General features: G+C 40.6%; 1 protein-coding gene across 10 annotated transcripts in view; it reads left to right on the top strand.

The window, feature by feature from the left end:
- slc20a2 (solute carrier family 20 member 2) overlaps positions 1-22,428 on the top strand; it is a 54,165-nt gene that overhangs the window by 25,842 nt on the left and 5,895 nt on the right. For 8 of the 10 annotated variants that reach the window (XR_004656776.1, XM_034872763.1, XM_034872761.1 and 5 more), the window contains 9 exons: positions 8,154-8,720; positions 11,448-11,588; positions 12,156-12,241; positions 13,213-13,309; positions 13,540-13,659; positions 15,062-15,295; positions 15,905-16,541; positions 16,814-16,999; positions 20,015-20,099. Coding sequence is in view for 9 of the 10 variants with exons in the window: in XM_034872763.1 (XP_034728654.1) it covers positions 8,432-8,720; positions 11,448-11,588; positions 12,156-12,241; positions 13,213-13,309; positions 13,540-13,659; positions 15,062-15,295; positions 15,905-16,541; positions 16,814-16,999; positions 20,015-20,099 (1,875 nt within the window). In the remaining variant the exon portion in view is untranslated. Of the gene's footprint in view, positions 1-940; positions 1,258-8,153; positions 8,721-11,447; positions 11,589-12,155; positions 12,242-13,212; positions 13,310-13,539; positions 13,660-15,061; positions 15,296-15,904; positions 16,542-16,813; positions 17,000-20,014; positions 20,100-20,725; positions 20,811-22,428 lie in introns of those variants that run through there. The other 2 variants (XM_034872764.1, XM_034872770.1) reach the window with 2 other exon arrangements.

Genomic DNA, 22,428 nt, shown 5'->3' with positions numbered 1-22,428 from the left:
GGTCGAGCAAGAAACTGTAAGTATTGAATATTTTGTTAGGTGGCTAGTTTGGGGTTGAGCCAAACAGCGGTCCTCTGATACATTTTTCCAAAGTTTAAAAAGCAATTATAAAGATGCCATAACTATTTAGAAGTAAAAAGCTTCAAGTCAGTTGTCTGCCTTATCTCTCTCAGACTAGTTCACTAGAAAGGCCTGCTAATTTCTGAGGTAGTATATGTGTAGGATATGTCTTGCCATACTTCTTGAAGTATTCTTCATGTGAGTGTTAAGGAACTGCTGAAGAGACCTGGGCTCTGCTCTGAGCCTGCAGTGAATCTGGTCCGCACTCTTCATTGTGTCTACAAGCCGCTGCCTCTGCCTGCTCAAACCAAGTAACATAAAGACACACTGTTCAGCATGTCCTTAAAAGGGACAATTGTGGCAGTGAAAGAAATGCAGAGAAAGTGATGGGTGGATTGTAGCCAAGTAACAGTGTTGAGATACTGTGTGCTCTTGTGTTACCAAGTCAAATGGCCCAAAGTGGCTAGCTCATTTCATCATGTGCATCATAGATGATTGTGTAACTCAGAGCTCACACTGTTGCTTTCCTTCTGAACATGTGTATCAGTCTTTTGGTGCCGAGATGTGCGTATTCTATTGACCAGAGTAACCAAGGGAATGTTAGTGCTCCGAATGCCCTTGATCCGTCTGCATGCTTTTCTCCGGCTGAACAACCCATCCACACAGCTTCACCGCCTCTCCCTCTCATCTCCCCCTAGTTAGATATCCTTCTTTGCTGTCATTGGCTGCCTCCTCTCCATCTGAACATCCTCTCGGCACACAGACAGCCAGTCAGCGGTACACCTCAATCTCTCAGATATTCATCATTGGCTGGAGTGTGCTGTGAATGTGGATACTGTCCTTTTAAGAGGCAGCCTAGACTCAGCTGGCTGCACTGCTCTCTCCCTGTTACTTTCTCTTGTTAGCTTGCTCCGTTCTTCTCTCTCCTGCAACACCACCACAACCTGCTGATTTCTCACAAAGCCTTCCCTCCTTCCTTTTACTCCTCCTCTCCTCCTGTCATCAGTTGTTCTATTCCACTCCCTCCTCATAATTTTCATATTACAAGCTTATCCCCCGGTTCTATTCTCGGTCAGTTTTTTTCTTTTTCACCTTTTGATTTCTCAGTGTTTCTCTCCCCAATACTCTCGTTTTGTCTTTGACATTCATTTATCTCCACTACTTTTACACCCTTCACTGATGTGAGGAGACATGAAGGTGAGTGGAGTTGATTTCCAGGCCTATTGTCTATTTGTTTCTGTTTTTGTCCTAACCATATCTCTTGTTTTTTGTTTTAACTTCATAAGACATCAGGTAGATGGTAGCATCCTGTGTCCTTGGAGGCAAATACTGCAGTTCTGTATGCTTCAGGTGTAACAATTAGCCAGCACTGGATATGATGCTGCTGTGAGTCATCATCTGACGCTGCATGTATGTTTCTAGCTCAGGTCCTTTTTAGCATGTGCCTAAAGAGGAAGGGTTAGTTGATGAGAGGAGGAAGGGAGGGTTTGAATCAGTGCGTGTATAGTGCAGCCGTGTGTCAATGCAGATTGTAGCTCGTGACACAGTGTTTTGCACCAGCTGAGGCTGTGGTGCAGTGGCATCTCAGGCAGATTAATGAGCACTGTACAACAGTGACAGCAATTAGAGAAGTGATCAAAGTAAGTAGTTTCTCTTTACAGTCATGGCACACAACACAACAAATGTATCTAGAGGTCAGTGCTGTAACAGGTAAAATGCTCTGCTCGGGTTGTGCTATAGCTGGATATTCTCTTAAGTTAATCGTCAAAGAAATATCAATATTCTCCATAGGTATTGAACTTCCCTTTTAAAATCTCTGATGTGTCCTCTAGACATCCTAATTAAATATTCCAATATAGACCTTAAAGACCTAATTTAGTCTTGTTTCCCCATGTTGTGTTTTTGTGTCCGTGCCCTCATTATGTGTGCATTGTTTTGCCACCTGGCCCACACAGGAAGAAAATGTGTCTGTGAGAAATAATCCTCAAGAGCATGTTGCCCAACAGAGGTCACTTTTTAAGTGTCTTTTATTTATGGTATTTTTTTTTTTTAGAAGGAACCTCAGTTTATTTCAAACTGAGTATAAGATGGGAAATGGTAAAAGGACTGCACTTACATAGTATATATGGCTTTCCTACCATAGCCAACACATGGCACTACAGTTAGCCTCCCAAACAACCGCATTGGCAAGGTTCTGGACTGCCCATTGGGAGCAATGCCAGGGTCAGCATTGACTAGCTCATGTACACTTTGACATGTAGACAGAAGGAGCGGGGAATTAAAACTGCAACGATTAGTGGGCCACTTGCTCTACCTCCTGAGCAACAGCCCCCCCCCCCATATATTTTACAAACAAACAAATGTTGATAACGGGATATAGAGTATTCAAGAAGACTGTCACAGTATTTGCTTCCATACAGATGTTTCCGAAAAAGCTTGCTACAGTATTTCATTTTAACACCAAACAATATAATAAGTTGTCAATTAAAACCCAGTCATAAATGTCTATTAAATTACATAAAATAAAACCATGGATATCTCCTGGTCATAAAGAATGGGAACGGCAGTCACGTCAAACCGCTCCCACATCCCCGGTGGTCTCAGGTTCAGCACCTTGGACAGCGGTTGTGACACACTTTATGCAGAACAATCTTAAAGAATCACCTGAGCTGAAAAAGGAAGCTGTAGGTTTTTTGATCGTTTTAAACAGTTATGACAGCTCTACATTTATCTGGTTGATTTTTAACACACAATAGTCAAGAATCCTCCAAACAAATAAAGTCAAATTAACAACCGCTTCTGCCCCTCGTAAAAAGGGAAAAAAGTCAAATATTCAAGACATACTTTGTCCCCCTTTGAGTGAGTTTCCTTCACATTATCTCAGACCTCTCTCCTGAATTACGTCCCTTTGGTAAAGTAACCATTGATGCCAGTTTTTCAAATTAAATTCAACATTTTACCGTTTCATCTTATGATTATTTTTCAACATCTCCATGACCAGCAAAACGGCAACATAATTGTGTTATCTATCCAAATGTAGCAAGAAGCCATTATAACTGCCGGTGAATCTGCATTATAGAACTGCTTTTTTTCTTAATGGAAACCCTGGCTGAGCAGATGTTACCAAATTATATTTTTGTGTGTAACAATCCCTGAAGGTATATTACAAAACTAAGTGGTGGATATCACATTTAATATCTTTGCTACTGTCAAGTTTTTCTTTGTTTTAAATAGATTGTTATTGGCAATGAGAAAAGATGACCTTCAATACAGGTTGCATAACATTTTCCGCAACTCATTTTTATGTTTTTTTTTTTTTTCTAATGTCACTGGAGCCGTGTGGATGCTCACAAGTCACACAGCTTATGTAACCTTAGATGGCGAGGACTCTTCTAACATACTGACGATCATATAGCTGATGCATTGTCAAGAAATCCATTTCATATGAGCTCTGTTTTGCTTGCATCAGAATTTTTTTTGGAAACTGAATCCTGGTGCATACTGTGTTCTCCATGAATGGTTGCTGTATGTACTAATTCATGGAAGGATTTTCTATTTATGCAGGGGTGGGAATCAGCAGACGCCTCCCGATACAATATCATCACCATACTTATGCCACGATGTGATATTATTGCAATTTTAAACGTATTGCAATTATCTGCGATATATTGCAATTTAAAAACCTTTTTCCAACTTCTGATTTTCACAATTTCAAATGATGTCCCCAAAAGAAAACTTTGTCAACATCTGTTTTAATCTACAAAGAAACATTTCTCTGTTTGTTCATATCACTTCAATTGTATTGCTGTAAAATGGGACAAACTGACAAGACACTTATAATAACAGATCAGTACTTGGCGCCTGTGTAAAACGGCTGTGTTTTCCACGTTCACGCCGTGCAGTAGACATTTGAATGTGTTTTTAAAATCTCGCTCCAGATATTAAGAGCTGCAGACAGGCGTTTTGGAGGATTCCTCATGGAGGACACACCACCGTAACCACCACGTGACCTTATTTTGGCAGAGACATGTACGGTAGTGAACAGGGAGAAACTATTATTTGATCCTGTTTGAATTGAGCAATAATCTTCACATGTTTGTCAATTTAAAAGATCATTTTGCAGGTCGAGTTTGTTGTAAAACTGATGGAAGTCTCAGACTCTGAAAATAGACAAAACTACTGTTGCCGAGCATAGACGAGATATATATTTCATTGAGCGATTTCACACAAAACTAAGTGGTACTACAACAAACTGTGACGTTCCTGACAGGGGAAATTACCTTTTAAATTCACAAACGACACATTTATAATCTATGGATCAAATCAACAGGGATCACAAATTCTACTGTACATTTGTTTCAGAAATGAGGTCCCTTAGGGTCCACCGGAATGGGAGGAACTTCACCTCTATTAATTTCCTCTACAAAGAAAACCATAAAAATAAACATTTCAAAGGTTATTAGGGTGAAGGTCGACATGTCTACATAGAGCTGTCTGATTGGATTCCGGGCCGTCAGGCAGTCTCACACAGTTTCACTTTATATACTGAGTATATCCTGTAACCCTGACAAAGACTATTGAAGCAAAAGCACATTGTTTTGTATTATTCCCCTTAGACTAGTTGGCTACTTTACATGTTTATCGTACTAAGGAACAATTTGAATCTCCTCTTTAGCACATCAGTCAATGAGGGCTCTCCACAGGTTACCACTAGACTACTTCACCCTGGAGAAAAATGGTTTTATCTGCACAACTGGGAGTGGCGGCATATGAGCTGGTGTTCATGTGTTGCACAGCAGGTAGATGAGGTCTTCAGAAATGGAACAAGTGTCAGCTGCTGCTGTCATGTTAAGTTTCCCTGTAGACCTGAAATTGTAGACCTGATTAAAAAGTCCTGGTGCTTGTGTACACACTCACACTCATGCTCATCTTTCCTCCTCACACTGGAACAGTGTACTCTGCATTCTCCCGTGTCGTGTTTGACTGTTTCCTCTGTGGAGTCTCTTGTTGTGCTTGGTGTATGGCCATGTTTGACTCAGAATACAATGACTGTAAAATGTGTTATTTATACAGCACTTCTTAAAAGTGTTAAGTTTTCAAACAAACAGGCAATTCAAATTAACTTATTGTGAATTGAGGTGTAGAACATATTTAGGGTAACTTTGAAGTCTCAAAAGGCCTGCATGTTTTTGCAGATTAATATATTTTAGCATTATTTATAGCATTTTAATGTTTCTGAAGACCCAGTGATGATATGCGACATAAAGCACTTAAGGAATCAAAAGAATTTTAGATACCATCCTTCCTATGATTTAGGTTCTGTCATTAGCAGTCTTGATGAACATGAGTTCATGACTTCAGTTTATGGACTTAAGTCCAGGGGCACTGACCCCCGCTCTGATATCTCTCTGGAGGAAAGCAAGTTTAAAGAGAATACCCTTTCAGGGATCAATGAAGTATCACATAATTTTCTTTCTTAGAACCCCTGAGCTCTCCTTTCCTCTGTTTAAAAAAAAAAATAGAACGGTCCCGGGTTCTGCTGAGTTAAATGTTCAGTGTCACTTTAGGTACTAGATTGTACGGAGGTCTTGCACAGACCTGATCAAGAAAGAAATTATCATCTTTTTATGTGGGTGTTGTGGTTCAACAAAGGATAAAGGATAGCAGTATGTGACCTTAACTGTTCCAGATGGAGCCCTTAGTCGGGAGGAGGGAGCCGTAACTTGCCGCAGGCTATTTAGAAAGGAGCTGCCTGCCCCCACGCGATGAGGAGCACGCAGTCTGTTCATGCCGACGGAATGTGCTAGTCCAGCCTGAAAGCTGTTTACATTTAATGCTCCCCATTAACAATTGGCTTAACCATAGAAGGAAATGTGCTGACATTAACCTCTATGACTTGACTTTGATTATGTGGCATAGACAGAAGAAAAAGAGGAGAAAGAACCCAGACCAAGTCATTTGTGGTGTAGAGGTTTCTCAGGGACCACCAGAGGCTTCAGTGTTGGTGGCCCCATCTGTTTCTTAAGCATGTTGTCATTGTTGCATTGTAAATAAGCCTTGTGGAACTTTACAGGGACGTGGGAAGCTGTTTGCCGGTTGTTCTAGTGGATATGATGTGATTGACTTTCTATCAGATGACCTCAGCAAGTGCAGAGCCCACACACTCGTATTACAACTGCAGTGATTCTGTTCTCAATTTAAGTTTCTTTAAATATTTAATAGTTTATTTTCAAAATCCACATGAATCACTCTTTATATCTGTATGAATTTGATCTCTCGCAAAGATGCTTATTTAAAAAAAAAAAATATTTCACTTTTAGTTGGTTCACCTGTTACTCATGTTATTTTCTTCAAGCATTGTAGCATTTAAAAGGCATTTTTTTAAACAAAGTCCAGCTTACTCCACATAAAAGGCTATTACATCACTTCCGGCAAACTTCACAGAACGATGAGGGCTGAACAGCATCACTGATCTGTTTCAGCCAAATATTTTCTGGCCCAACACAAAACACAACAACACCGGACGTAAGCACGGTAGCGTGTAATTCACTACGGAGCCTGTTAAACCTCTCCAACCAAGTCCAAATCAAAAAGGTGTTCAGTTTACAATGTTATAAAACCCCCCAAAAAAACACAAAATCTTCACATTGTTGAACCTGGTACAAGAAGTTGTTTGCTGTATTTGCTTAACAATAATTTGATTGACTAGTTAGCAATACATTTCTGTAAATCAAGTTATTGTTTCATCTCTGTATTTTAATATTCTTATAATAATCATTATCCTCACCACTGCCCTAGTCACAGGAGCAGGAGAATCATGCTTATTGTCAGACTGGACTTAGTAGTTGTAATGTACAGTTATTTAAATCTGAAACAACAGATCTAATGACAAGAGATGTCATCTTTTTTTATAATTTAGGTGACCTCCTTAATAGCTAATGTCGAAGCCGTTAAGGTTTTTGTACATAAACATTATTTAGTTTCCACAAGGTGCAAGAAAATACAGAGAAGTTAAATTTTCCCTACCATATTATTAGTTTACTTAACTGAGCCCCAAATGTGCAGTTATGAGAACCGTTCCCACCTCTCGCAGCAGAAAAACATCACTGCTGATGTTCTTACTGCATTGCAGCCTTAACTTAAATCCATTCACTGAGTTTTTTTCATAGTTATTTTGTACTGCAGCAAAGCCTTCAATTTAGTTGAACTTGTACTCCAAAGCTTATTACAAAACTTGTGTGTATCGTTGACGGTCACACAGTGAGCACAGTTTATGCTGAAGCTGAAAGAGCAAAGATTAGACAGGTAATGCAATTTGCCATGCAAACATCCACCAGGCTGTCAGACTGTCTCTTGGTTCACATTTCTTTTTTAAGAAGATCTGCGTGATCACAATGCTTTCAGGCATTTCAGGAAGTGCTACAAAATGTTTATGTAAAACATTTAATATCCTTGCTAATTGTGCCTTTTATAAGTCAAGAGCATCACTCTGTCAGACATGAATGTGATAGTGGTTAAAATAGTTTAGTGGTCTAATATAGAAACTCACTAAATTAAATATTCCAGTCAAAGACAATCTGGATGTGTGGCAAAGGAAAAACCTGTGAAGTGAAAGCAGGTCTGGCACAGACGGCTGCCACCCTGTTGTGTTGAAGATAAAATGTTAACAGTTTACTCTCATTTTGGGTTCTTTGCTCACATCCCAATCTGGATACTGTGGGGTTTTTTTTATAGTCTCAGTGCTAAAAGCAGGCCCTCTGAACGGTCTGATTTGATTTCTTTGAAATGCAGACTGTGATGTCCCATCGTGGCTATCAGAGATGCCCTCAGCTTTCTCCACAGGAGTGCACTGCTCCCCATTTCATCAAAGCTCAATCTGCATCGTCATCATCCATCCTGATTCAATCAGTTGTTGTTGTTGTTTTCATAAGTTCTCCTCCTCTACTCTCTTGGTCCCTCCCCTCCTTTGTTTTAGGTTTCCTGAAGAAGTCACAGGGAGGTGTTGTCAGATTGTAGCTGCTGTTGATACAGAGTAATCATGGCTCACGACACTAATCTGTTTCTGTGTCTCTTTTCTCTCGTTTCTCTGGCAGGTGAAGGATCGCGCAGACAGACGGTCTCACACTAAGCTATGGAATGCTCCCTGCACCCACCATCACTAGTCTCCAATCTTTGGACTGAGATCCAAACACTTAGTTAGCGGCTGTGCTACTCCCCTAAGACTCTTTATAACAAGGGGACGAAGAAAGGAGTGGACTTAACTTAAGTCCTTTGCTAAAAGCACACAGAGCAGCACTTCTTTTTATTAAAGAATATTTAAGCCATTTAGTTTTTTGCCTCTTGGATTTTTTCTCGGTGAAAACATATCAAGATGGATCTGACGCCGTATCTGTGGATGGTGATCCTTGGCTTCATCATTGCCTTCATACTGGCCTTTTCGGTGGGCGCCAATGATGTGGCCAATTCTTTCGGCACAGCGGTGGGTTCCGGCGTGGTCACATTGAAACAGGCCTGCATCCTTGCCTCCATCTTTGAGACACTGGGCTCAATGCTGCTCGGGGCCAAAGTGGGTGAGACGATTCGAAAGGGCATCATAGATGTCAACCTGTACAACGAGACAGTGCCTGTACTCATGGCAGGGGAGGTCAGCGCCATGGTTGGTAAGTTGGACACAGTTTTACATCGAGTGTACAGCTGAATTGATTAGTCAATTTTTCAATAAGTTGACCAACTGAAATTTTGACAATTGTTTTATTATTTTAGTCACTTTTCAAGCAAAAATGCCAAATATTCTCACCTTTTAAGCTATTCAATTGTGAGGATTTTCCACCAGAAACCTCTGTGATTATCACTGATGTGAACATTGTGATATGTTTGCAGAGTGAAATATCCCTCTTGGTAAACATTTGCTGTTTATGTTGTTTGGGAAATTAGTAACATGGAAAGGTAGAGGAAATGAACAAATGGTGAAACATGCCATTTAAAAGATGATGCAGCCCGAGGTTGCCTCTCAACAACTGTCCAGAATTGAAAGATTTAGAATTTACGATGATGTACAACAAATGCAAGCATAAAATCCTCTATTTTGAGAAGCTAGAAGTGAAAGTTTGGTATTTTTGCATGATAAATAACTAATGCAGATAATCAATATCCAAATTGGCGAGCAAATTCAAATTGTAGATTCATAGGAATACCTTGTCATTTGGCTTGACAACACTCATTTCAGACCCATGTGGAACATCTAACCAAAAAACTGAGCTGAATATTTTTTTCCTGCACAGTAATAATTCAATTTTCAGTAGGAAAACTGGTGCAATCACTTAATGTCTGTTTTTGATTATGGTGACATTCTTTACAATAGGGCTGGCCAATACATCAATAATATATAGTTATTGTCATAAGAGATAATGATATGGTAATTTTGGTATTGTTTTATAATCACTATTTTGGGACTATATTTATTTATACGTACTGTACTTTTGGAACCGTTTCTTTTATATGCGCTGTAATCGGGGCGTCATTGGAAAAGAGAGCTTCCTCTCAAAGGCCCTCCCTAAATAAAGGTTATAAATTGTTGCCGCATAATAAACATACCATCATTAAATGTATTTCAGCTTTCACGGAGCAGGCTCTGACATTCCCTCTGCTATGCAGGTTTACTAGTAATTTGAACATGTGTTGGTTCATGTTTACCCCTGTAAATGCCTCATGTGCAACTTAAATCAGGTCACAAGTCAAGTGCGATATATTTTTATTTGTTTTTTTATTTTTTCTTCTTCATATCCTGACCTGATGGCAAACAGAATTGGATTTCAGACTATTTGAATAAATGTAACATTCTCCTGTCAAATATATATAATACATACATACATAGCCCTGACCCACGCACAGCCCTTACAAACAGCTTTGAGCTTATGAGTCCATGTGCACCCAAACTGCCCTCAGAATGTCCATAGGATTACATGTTTGAGGTTTTCCCAAAATGAAAAAAAAACTCCTACACTCTTCATTTTTCTTGCTCACAAATCAACTCTATTTACTCTAGTTGGTAAAAGTTCATTTGAAGAACATCTGCACTTTGATTTCTGTACCTCCTTCTTTATTGGAATCATGAGAGATGTCATAAAAGTGTGTCCTTGAAATGTTTTAAAGCAACCTACTCACAAAAGTCTAACTTATTTTCAGATAAATTCTATGATTAAACATTTCCAGAGAAAGACCTGTCCTTGTCTAACCCATTTACAGTGGAGCACAAGCCAACAGTAGCTCTACTCATCAAAATTTGATTACCTCCGTAAATGAAGGGTGCAGAAAAGAAAACAATGGGGCTCTCGCTGAGACAATGCCGTTTTACTGACAGAGTGACTGCTGGAAAACGGTGATAAAAGGTGACATTATGCACGGGGGATGGCTGTGTCCCTGAAAATTTACGTGACGGGCTGCCACAAGTGAATGTAAGGGAAACGCTGGACCGTTTTTCTTAATCTCAAACAGGAAACATTTTTCACCGGCTCATTGTTTATACAATATGAGAAGAAGTTTTAACTTCTTAATTTGATTAAATAAAAGCCGGAAAATGCTTTGATTCTGTGCAGCAGATTTTATTGTTTGACTAAGGTTCACAGAAACGCACAATACAGTATATCCTACACTGTAGCCTACATGTCACCGTCTAACTCAGGGCTTTAGTAAAAGACGTCTTATTCAAATAATGGACTCTGTTGCCTAGAAATAAATTGACCTGTGGGAAAAGATTGTGTTTACAGACCTCCTAGGAAGGATTGTCTTGATAAATCAATGTCTTGATAATTGAACCAGTATCCTTTTTGTTTGTCATAATGAGCACCTGACTGCAGATTCATTTTTGTAGCAGGCTTTCACTGTATCTCAAAATGTGCCTTTGTCAAAGATAAAAGTAGTAAGTAAGTAGATGTAGAACTTTGATTATTGTATCTCATTTAGCTGTTTTAGATTAGATTTTAGTATAGCCTTCATGTGCAGGTAACTTTTTGATTCAACTGTACTGTGCTGATACAGTATGTCTGCCGTTTTTAGATAATATTGAAACTTAAAATATAGGTTCACTTGTGCCAACCTTAACAACCTATACAGACCTGAAGCATTACTTTTGAATTTCAAAACGCATTTAAGATGTCACGTCATAATGCAGTTTTAAAAAGTATTCAATCCCAAAAAGTTAACAACAAACAGAAGCACAGTGTTACTACATTTGTGCACAAAAATGACACAATGATGCAATTCATATATGTGGCATTGTTTGCTCTAGGTTACATCTTGTACTTCTCTTTGTTCCAGTACAACATTTTTGATGGAAAGCAATTGAATATGAAACATTTCTGAGGTTTGTGTGTCCGTTTTAATCACAGGTTCAGCAGTCTGGCAGCTAATCGCTTCCTTCCTCAAACTGCCCATCTCTGGAACTCACTGCATTGTTGGCGCCACCATCGGGTTCTCCATGGTGGCAATTGGCACGAACGGTGTACAGTGGATGCAGCTTGTCAAGATTGGTAATTTTGTGTGTGTGTGTGTGTGTGTGTGTGTGTGTGTGTGTCCTTATGTCTTGGTGTATGCAGTGTACAATTTGCATGTAATATTACCATTTTAAAGAATTCACAGAATATAAACTCAATATTGCCACATTGAGATGTTTCCAGTACAACTACAGGGAAGTTATACCTCAGAAAGGTTTTTATCTCTGCCATACATTAAAGGGGGTGACACACCTCAGAGATGGTCGGGGAACGCCACTAGTCAACCATTGTTGGCTTTTTGGTGTCGTAGCTGTCGGTGAGAAGAAAAGCGGAAGTGAGGAAAGCAAGCGTTTCATTCATGCATTCGTAAACCCCTGCTTAATTTAAAAAGGCCATACCCGTTCCTTTAGAGTTGAAAGTAATTCTTGGAAATATAGGAAATTACTGAGATGAAAAAACCCAGAAGATGAGCCATGTTGGGCAAATAAAATGGGAACAAAAAGACCGTTCTAACACCTAATCATTGCTGCCCAACAATACTGTTTCAGTGAGTGATTGAAGTCTGCTCTCTTTTTCTGATGAGGTTTTCTCCTCCCTCTCCAGTGTCATCGTGGTTCATCTCCCCCTTGCTCTCTGGACTCATGTCTGGATTTCTCTTCCTGCTCATCAGACACTTTATCCTCAAAAAGGTGGGCTCACATTATTATACTGACACTCACACACACATAAGCACAAATCCCTCCTCATTGATTTAATAGTTTATTTGCATTTCTAGTTCAAGACATATTTTACCTTAAAAACATTTAAAGGTTTAAAGCTTTCACATCAGGGCATTGGAATATTTACCATGACAGATAATGTTATGTGACTGTCCATGGAATGGTGAAATGGAGTGAGTTGTTGATCCACAAGTTTAAATACTACAATTTAGACATACACTTGTACACACAACCCTTTTCAAAGAACTTTAGCACAGATAAAAATCCATTTGATTTGGCAACACCCGCAGATCTGCTTTTTCGCAACTGGGAGACCCAAAAAAAACCTTTTTGTAGATCATCTTGAGGTCACAACTGCAGGATTATGTATGAATGAGTCATAAGGCGATTTGAAACTGTATAGCTGAGTCAAAATAATCTGTCTCTGCAGGCTGTTTGCATCAGGAATGTTAAATTGTTTTATTATATTCATACTGTGTTAAGATTTGATAATTTTTGAGACAATGGTTTAGTAAGTAAATGTGAGACTTTAAAACCTCTGTAAGTTGGTCTTAGCAGGCGCCTCATAATAGTAAACCACATTGCGCAAGAGTGAACTGTTTTACCTCACCACCTGCTTTCACCAGAACTAGTTAATGAATGGCCCTGTTTACACTTACACTCAAATCACATGCAAACAATGACATTGTTGGTCCACTGCATTACTTCAGCATTACACAAAACTCTTCATACATCTAAAACCAAAACAGTTACTCAATATTTTGGTTTTTCATTACAAATTTGCTTTGAATCATTCACTTTGTAAAACCGTGTTGATCCCATCATATCACCTTTAAAATTAAACTACATGAGCACTAACATCACTCATACATATGTTTTAAGTACCTTCATCATAATATCAGATACTCTAATAAAAATCCTTTTGTATGTGTGCTACATAGGATGACTCTGTCCCCAACGGCTTGCGAGCGCTGCCCCTCTTCTATGCCACCACTATCGGGATCAACACATTCTCCATCTTGTACACTGGAGCCCCATGTAAGTGCTAAAAGTCTGTTCTTCCCAATAGAAAAACTATCTCTGTTTATTTAGTCTGACACCGATCTTCGATGAAATGATCTTCTCAGCCTTAACGGGTGACGTGGCCAATGTTGTTTGCTTGCTGAAAATTCCTTTTGTAGGTGTGACAGGAGTAGAAGATTATTGTCCTTTGAAAACTACTTGCAAGATGTTATTTTCTGATACTTGTGTGTGTTCATTGATTGCAGTGCTTGGGTTAGAGATGCTACCGGTGTGGGCCATCTTTCTCATCACTTTAGCTGAGTCGCTGATCTGTGCAGCCCTCGTCTGGTTTATTGTATGTCCCTGGATGAGGAGGAAAATAGCAAGTAGGTATCTGTGTGTCTGTGTCTGTGTCTGTGTGTGTCTGTGCATCAGTCACCCCATCTGAAAGCCTAGCACTATGACCCGGGCCTAACAACAGAGCCTTAGCTTCCACTTGGACACTCTGTGCTGACACCAGAACAAGAGATGCCAGCGGATGTGTTTTCTCATTGGCCTCTGCCAGAGCCACCAAATAAACCCTGTGAACTCTGTGTGGTGCTCCAGTTTCTCTCCTGTAGCTACTTGGCCAGATGCAAAGGGGTTAAGCTCATAGCCTGCAGAGTAGAAAGCTTTCAGATTAAGTTCAAGAATTGTTTCCCTAATAGGAAAATCAGCCTGCAGCAAAGCAGACAACTCTTTAAAACACAGGACATATTGAATAAAACAGTGGAAAGAGCACTAGGTGGAATATCTGAGAGAATGGTTTATAGCAGTATCTGTTATATTTATCTTAATGTCGTGCAGGATAAATAAGAACTCCTGTTTATTACCACAATCCAGACTAAGATACAAACTCTTCCAAGTCTGAGATGCCAGTAACATTTCCATATTGAGAGATGTTATAGATGCTGATAATAAAATTAAGGATAATAAAAAAACTGAAACTTTACTAGATCTATAGAATTTAAACAAAAGAAAGTGCTGTCATTGAAGCGGCAATGTCTACATTAAGGCTTAAAATAGAACGATCGTTTTCGTGAACTCTCCTTTGACCCTGCACACGAGTGCCGCTGACTTGATCTGTTGCTCAACGTGGCGTCACCTCTAAATGCCTGTGAGGATTATGGATGATATGATCCGTCCTAATCTGGATATTGCTGCATCCGTCAAAGTAAATCAGGCGGTGGCTGAGTTTATGAGTTTGTACTAAGGGCTGTTTTGAGGAGTTGGAGGGGGGGGGCATCAGATTTGTCAGCCCTGGGATTAGTTTGGATTAGCTGATGGCTATACTTGTCTTGTGGAATGTTGCTACACAGTCTTTCACTTTTTACACACTTTCTGTCCTGGATCCAGGCTTTTTTATTTTTAAATGATTATATTTGATATTCGTGCAGAGGAAGAATACAGTATCAACAGAAACATGCATGGAAAAAGGATACTGAAGAAGATGTCATCTGTGTGCCAAATTATTGTTTCACTTGTAAAACTCTTGAACTGATTTTGTCAGATCGCCCCAACTGAAAACAATCCAGACTTTTCTTTGAAACCTCATATTTTCTAGTAGGATTGGGTGTTTTTATGTTTCACTGTCCTACTGGAAATGTTCACTTGGACACAGTAGAATTTAGGCCTGGTAAGTAAATACTGTTGTAACTATACTTGCCGTGATAACACTTTGTTATTGTGATATTCTGTCTTTCTAGGATCCTCTTTTAACTAAACCTTCCTTCATTTAATTTCTTCCAGGTCGTCTAAAGAAGGAGCAGGCGCTATCCCGGATCTCTGATGAGAGTTTGGACAAGATACCTGAAGAGGAGGAGGAGAGCCCTGTCTTTAAGGAGCTACCAGGAGCTAAGGGCACAGATGAGGCTGTGTTGCCGCTCACCGGGGGCAACAGTGAACGGAGTACCCGCGACTCAAGTGGAGAGATCACCAGCGTGGCTAATGGAGGCAATGTCCTGCCAAATGGCAGGGCTTATGGTAAAACTGGAAGATAATTTTTGTGCCAGTATATCTGTTCATGAAGAACAAAAAGAATGAATGGAAACTGTTCATTGTGTAATCCGTTTAGACGAGCGTGTGTGAACAGTTCTATTGCTGCATTATTGTGATTTTGAGAGGTCAGGATATTAGGAAGAAACAAAAACCAGGTCTTAGTGATGCTGTAACATTAATGGTGATTAAAATGGTTCGTATGAACATGACTTGGTACAAAATTTTGTTGAAAGAATTATGAATTACAATGAACATAAAACATACACAACAACATAACCAAAAAGATAAAACCTAAGTTTTTCATTATAAAAAAGCTATTCCATATTCCAGAAAAGATATTTCAGATTTTTTTAAATGAAAAATTGAATTAACTGAAGTCTACAGAAATGGCTAAAAGTCTAGTTCCTTATTTATCCCTCTTGGGTGTGCCCAATTAAAAATACATAACTGCTTCTCTATAGTCTCCTCTTATATCCGTTTCTGTATATTTTGGGTAAGAAACTCTAAGAAATGTGCAGCTATTGAATGCTACTTAACTCTTAAACTCTTAAACATTGTGCATCTACACCCACTTCTTCATCTTCTCTCCTTCAGGCCGGACCCACTCAATGACCAACGGCTGCCTGAAGTCACCCATCGCTAATGGCAGCTTCAGCTTCGATGGCCACATGCGCAGCGATGGCCAGGTGTACCACACAGTGCACAAGGACTCTGGTCTCTATAAAGACCTCCTTCACAAAATCCACCTGGGCCGCATGGATGACACCGATCGCTCTGGCGCCAACGCCGGCCCGGCAGACAACAACTACCGCCTGCTGCGGCGCAACAACAGCTATACCTGCTACACAGCAGCTATATGTGGCATGCCCGTCCAGCCGCTTATACGCACAGAGTCACGTGATGACAGTGAAAAGCTGGTAGGAGAGGGAGGCGGCAGGAGCAACAGCGTGTCCTACTCCAAGAAGAGGGTACGCTACGATAGCTACTCCTCGTACTGTAACGCCGTGGCAGAGGCTGAGATTGAGGCAGAGGAGGGTGGGGTGGAGATGAAGCTGGCCACAGAGCTGGAGGGGGTGGGCGAAGAAGGCGCTCCTGCACCAGTGCCTCTGGACGACTTGGTGGAGGAGGAGCACGAGGAGAAGGATAAGCCTGAGGTGTTTCTACTTTTCCACTTCCTGCAGATCCTCACCGCCTGCTTTGGCTCCTTCGCCCATGGAGGCAACGATGTCAGGTGCTGCCTCCTGTTTACAAGACATACAACATCCCATATTGTCAATGCAGTTGTCAAATTATTGTTAGCATTATTACCTTAGCACCTGAGCATATATTTTGTTATTTCTGAAGTTTTTTGCCCTATTGGATGACATAAAAATAATGTTTTTGTAACTAAAATTAGAGATATCCGCTTTACTCTGCTAGATCTTTTTGTCCTTGTGATGTTCAGTCAGTCATGAATACTAGAAGAGCTGCCTGAGTTTGTAATCTATTTTCTCACCTTCACAGTAATGCCATTGGGCCCCTGGTGGCGCTGTGGATGATCTATGAGCAGGGTGGTGTGATGCAGGATGCTGCCACTCCCATCTGGCTGCTGTTATACGGTGGTGTAGGCATCTGCGCCGGCCTGTGGGTGTGGGGCCGCCGCGTCATTCAGACTATGGGGAAAGACCTGACTCCCATCACGCCCTCAAGGTGAGAAAGCCACCGCATGGGAGAGTGGGTGGAGGGGTGTGTGTGTGTCTCTGTCTGTATTTATGGAAATGGATGAGAAAGAAAGAATATGGATAAGAGGGGGAAAAACTTTGGCAGGGGTGAACTTTCCTATTTGTTCCAAAAAGCGTCAATCTGCTGACATACACAAGTCCATCCGGTGCAACGGCATCCTTGGTAAGTATTGGTTAGTTTATGTGCATACAGCTGTGTTAGAATGCAAAAAAAAAATGTATTTAATATGTCTGTTAAAAGTTATTGAACCAGCAATTACAATTCAACTGACATTCATAAATCCCACACTATGCCGGCAGTATAATGTGTGGCCCTAAGGCAGCGCAGTCACGTTTAGAGCGGCTGCTCTGTTGCCTCGACTGCTCCCTGTTTACAGGTACAGTAAGCTTGTATGACTAATCAAGAACTTTTTCCTCGTGCGTGCACTGATTAACCACTCTCTACTTCCCATACAGAGCTGCCGCTGCAGGCAAAAGACATTTTAACTACGCAGGCAACCTGCAAGTACAATCTTGTACTTGAATTTTCCGTCTGTGGCATTTGTACAGTACAAAAGTGAAAGGATATTTTCTGTTTTTTTATCATCCAATATACGTTATCCCAGAGATTTATAGAATATATTTTGATGATAAATATTTCCTGATCTCTGAACAACTGTTAAACAATTAAAAATGTAACCAGTAATCACACAGTTGTCCTACCCAAACTGTAACTTTGCTAGAACAAATTATTTACCAGTATGTAGACATCTACTGCATAGTGAATGAAGTAAGAATAATAATCTATTTTTCAACAGCCTTTTGACCTTTTACATAATAATAATTCTGAATAAATAAGTAGTCTTTGGGACCACAACGCCACCCTAGGGCAAACTTTATGCAACAACCTCAGCAGCGGACATCACGCATCCATAACTACTGCTGTTCCTCTGTCCTTGAGATTGATCTCTCTCTCATTAGTCCCATTGTCTTCCCACGCATTAGCTGAAGTGTGGGTGCGCGTGCGTGCGCGCGCAAACCTCTATGCTCTATGCCTGACATTGTGTGTGAGATTACTGTATGAGTGCACGCATGCATACACGCATATTAAGGTCTAATTGTTCGTGCAAGTTTTTTGTGTGTGTGTACTCTGTTGCCTGGCAGAAGCATCACACAGGGTAACAGGAAGTAGTTTGGCATTCTGGATGAAGAGAAGTAGAGCAAGAAGGGGAGGAAGGGGCAAAGCCACAGTGGGAACCCTGGACTCTCTTCTCCAAACGCAGAGAGGGACGCCAGCCTCTTGTGCTTTTCTTTTTCCCCTCTGTCCTTTTCTTTCCCATTCCTTTCCTTCCTACTCTCTCCTGTCAATCGCTATTTTTCTGGTTTGTGGTCTAATTCTTCCCCTTGCCCTCACTTCTTCTGCTTCTTCCATTCCTTCTCGTTTTCATCTCCTCGCTGCAACTTTGTCTTGTTTTTTATTGGGGCCTCACATCTTTCTCTCTTTTCCCTGGAAGTCCCGCAATTGTTCTCACTCTCATTATTTCTTCCTTTTCATTTCTCCTTCTCCTTGGCCCCTCTCTCTTGCTGTGTGCCTCCTTTCTTTCTTTCTTAATCACCCTCTTTCCATCACCAGCTTAGTCTTTTTTTTTCCAGGACTGAAAAGACAAATTTGCTCTGGTTCACAGTTCTAAAAGCTCTCTTTCCTCCAATGTCTGTTTCCATCCATCAATCTGACAGATTATTGTTTGGGGTAAGGACAGGAAAGTGTGTCTGTGTGGGTTTAGTTTGTGTAACTATAGTCTGTGGCCGAGCATATAATTTAGCAGGCAGTGGACCTAAACATTGCAGTGTATCACAGCCATCAAAAACGTTTTTAAATTGAAATATATATTTTCATTATTCTGGACAGCTTTCCTGTTGAGCCACCACAGGGTCGGACTGGCCTCACCAAGTCTCTTTGTAATGAGCTCATCCTGTGTGGCACACTTGTACAATTGACTTGCTACACAAATGTTTGTAGCTGTCGTCAGAGTGACGTAGTCACTCACAGTGTCACTCCTCACTCCACAGTGGACAAAATAGGACCTGTCTTCAGAAAGACTTTCTCCTCTTCCATTCCTGATGAATAGGCCATTTTCACAGAAGACGTTTTGACTTGTCAAAAAAAAACAAAAAACGGGGGGGTAAAATTAAGAGCTCAGTTGCTGATCAACGTTGCACACAGACACACACAAATTAGACATGTGGGATTTCTTACTTGATGACATTCTTTTTTGGCTGTTTTGCCTTTGCTACTATTGAGTAAAGGGCCGACAGGAAATGATTAGAGTGATGGGTATGACATGCAACAAAGGGCGTTGACCAGACTGGAACCGATAACTCGCAAACGCCTGGTCAGCGTCTTACCCTAAGGAGCAAGATAATTATTCAGTTTCAGATTGCTTTCTCAATCATTTTTCTCTCTCCTGCTATTACAAAGATCTGTGGTTTTCCATCTCAAGCAAATGTCCAAATGTTTCTTTGTGTGTTGGGATGGTGGGGAGGGGGTAGATTAAGAAAGGTTATCTTTTCCAGTGCGCCTACTGGTCTGGTGTCAAAGTGTGAATGGTGTTTTGGAAACGGGACCTGGCTTGAGACAAAGTGTCTACTCACAAACACACGTCCGTAATGCTCTGTGGATCCCATGTATCACTCTTTGAGTTACCTACCAACATCTAGCACCTGATAGAAATGCTTTATTTGTGTGTGTGTGTGTGTGTGTGTGTGTGTGTGTGTGTGTGTGTGTGTGTGTGTGTGTCTGTGTGTGTTTGTGTGTCCCTGAGAGTAATAAGAGTTTGATTATTGTGTATTTTGTTTTCTTTGTGTGCGTGTTGAGCATATTTTAAAGAGCAAATCTATTATGGTATTACTATTAATGTGGACCTTGCCATCAGCAGCACATTCCAGACAATAAAATGAAGGATGTCTCTTTGTTTCCCCCACCTCTCCCCTCCCTTCTCCGCAGTGGATTCACTATTGAACTGGCTTCTGCACTCACAGTCGTGTTAGCTTCCAATATCGGAATCCCTGTCAGTACCACGCACTGCAAGGTATGACTGAGTGGCCCTCCAGCTGGCCTCTCAACTCCCCTCCAGGCATTTCCAGGGGACAGGAAGCTCACACTGCCTCCGTGGGCACCGGGTTGGAAATAAACACACTACTTTAGTTTAAATCAACAAGCCTTGCATTTGGATATTTTCTGTAGATTTTACACATTTTCACGGTCTTATTTATGCCAGGCAATCTTTGGTAATCTTTTTTTCCTGGTTGTTTCCGAGGAGGCTCTGATAAAATATATTTCATCGGATACAGCAAAGTTCAGATCCCTTTCATCGCATTAAAAGATAATCAAACAATACAATTAATATCCGATATGCCCAGGCAGCAGTGTGCAGCCCCTCTCCCCTGTTTCTTTTCAGGAGCATTGGATCCAGGCTGGAAGACATGGCGACCCCACCAGTCCCAACCCTCTCCTGCCCCTCACCATCACCATGGTGTCTCATTCTCTGTTTCAATTCCACCAATACTCTTCCATTTTGCCCTCTCAATACTGGCATGGTTTGGTGTGTGGGTCCCCCCTTCCCTGCCCCCCGATCCCACCTGCCACACTTGTTTTCCACATATTTACCTCTCCCTCTCCATCTTTCTCTGTCTCTGCACTTGTCTGTTTTTACAGCGGATTTTGCATTGAAGTAATGAGTGCGCTAACAGTGCTTGTTGCATCAAATGTGGGCATTCCAATAAGCTCCACCCACTGCAAGGTATTGGTGTAATTGGTAGTGAAGCCACTTCAGCGCTTTACCTGTAGCTCTCAATCACCAAATCCAATAACAACTCCCAAAGTTGCAGTTTTGACTTCTGCAGTTTTCCTTTGGTAGCAAACCCTCACACGTTTTTCTATAAGAGGACCTTTGTAGTAAAAGTTGATGACATTTGATGTAAGCCTATTAGTTGTAAAGCAGAATATCCCAAGTGTCGGAAAGAGAGATTCATGAGAATGCGTCCTATTGCTTTCTTTTGCCGTTTTTATGTAGCAAGATTTTAATTTACTTGTTAACATTCTTTTAATTTTAAGATTACAAGAATCACATTTTTCTATAGTTTAATCTGTACACATAGAGATCTCTAAAACATCTTTGCTGTTTACAGGGTTCTATATTAAGTTGGACTGAGCCAGGCTAGCTGTTTCCTCTTGTATACAGTCTTTATGCTAAGCTAAGCTAACTGGCTGCTGCCTGAAGCCTCAAAGTGTATTCTCTTCAAATTGGTAGCCTGTGTTTAGAAAGAAAGTTAAGTGTAACACATGAATTGTATTGTTAAATCATAGATCATGAATTTTTGAAAAAAAACAATCATTTGTTTATAATTTAGATAAATCCTTCAAAAATTGGCAACAGTCTGCTGAAGGGAAACTGCACAAAAATCAAAACTGGTATTTAATTACTGATGATCAATTAGTGTGAACGTCAACATCATCATCCATACCTTATTTTCACTTCTCACCTCCACTTACTCTTGTCTCTTTCCTAAAACCTCGGATAATCAACTGCTATGCCATAATGCTAAATCTACTCATGGTTGGAGGTATAGTAGTCTGGTGTGGATTTAAATTGAATGATTGCGTCGGGGAGATGCACAGACGCACTGTTGGATGAAATCTGTATTTTAAAGTTATTTGTTAACTTATCATACCGTTTCTGTTAAAAGTGACGCTGATATTTTCAGAAAGTAGCCAACAATATCTGTAAACATCTCCCAAAGAGAGAATGTGAGTGTAAATGAGTGGTAATGGCATCCATTTGGTTCACCTGTGTGCAGATGAAACTGAATTGATTCCCAGTCCTGGAGAGATTAGGTGCAGTGACTCGGTGTTTCATAAGCTCTACAGGCAGTCTGCAGCACAAACACTGAGGTCACACTGAGTTCAGGCTTTGCTGATGCTTGCCTGAAATACTGTAATTGGCTGTAAACAAAAACCTGGACCACAAAGTTTTTTAATTGTTCCACACAGGCTTTTGAAACACTGCTTTTAACACAATGCTTATTATCCAAATGAAGAAAAAGTAAAATACCTTTCTGAGAAGTTGAGTACCAGCCTAAATCATTTCCTTCCTCCTCAGAATCTGTTTTTGTGTAGTCTAGTGTCACTAGTGTAACATTTGAGTAAGATCGACTACAAACACCTCTGGTCTCTGTTGACCTTCCATATTTAGTGAGTGTGACAGAAGGTGTCTCATGTTTCTCTGGCCGTATAAGAGCAGACAGTTTAACCCCCGCCCACCTGCAGCGTCACAAATGGAGCGGAACGCAGTCACTGCACATGGCACTCCAACGCACTGAGGGGTTTGAAATGAATGAATGAATTCCTTCTCAGTAATA

This window comes from Etheostoma cragini, chromosome 5 (assembly GCF_013103735.1).
Source record: "Etheostoma cragini isolate CJK2018 chromosome 5, CSU_Ecrag_1.0, whole genome shotgun sequence".
Classification (NCBI taxonomy): domain Eukaryota; kingdom Metazoa; phylum Chordata; class Actinopteri; order Perciformes; family Percidae; genus Etheostoma; species Etheostoma cragini.
This window is presented reverse-complemented; position numbering and strand designations above follow the sequence as displayed.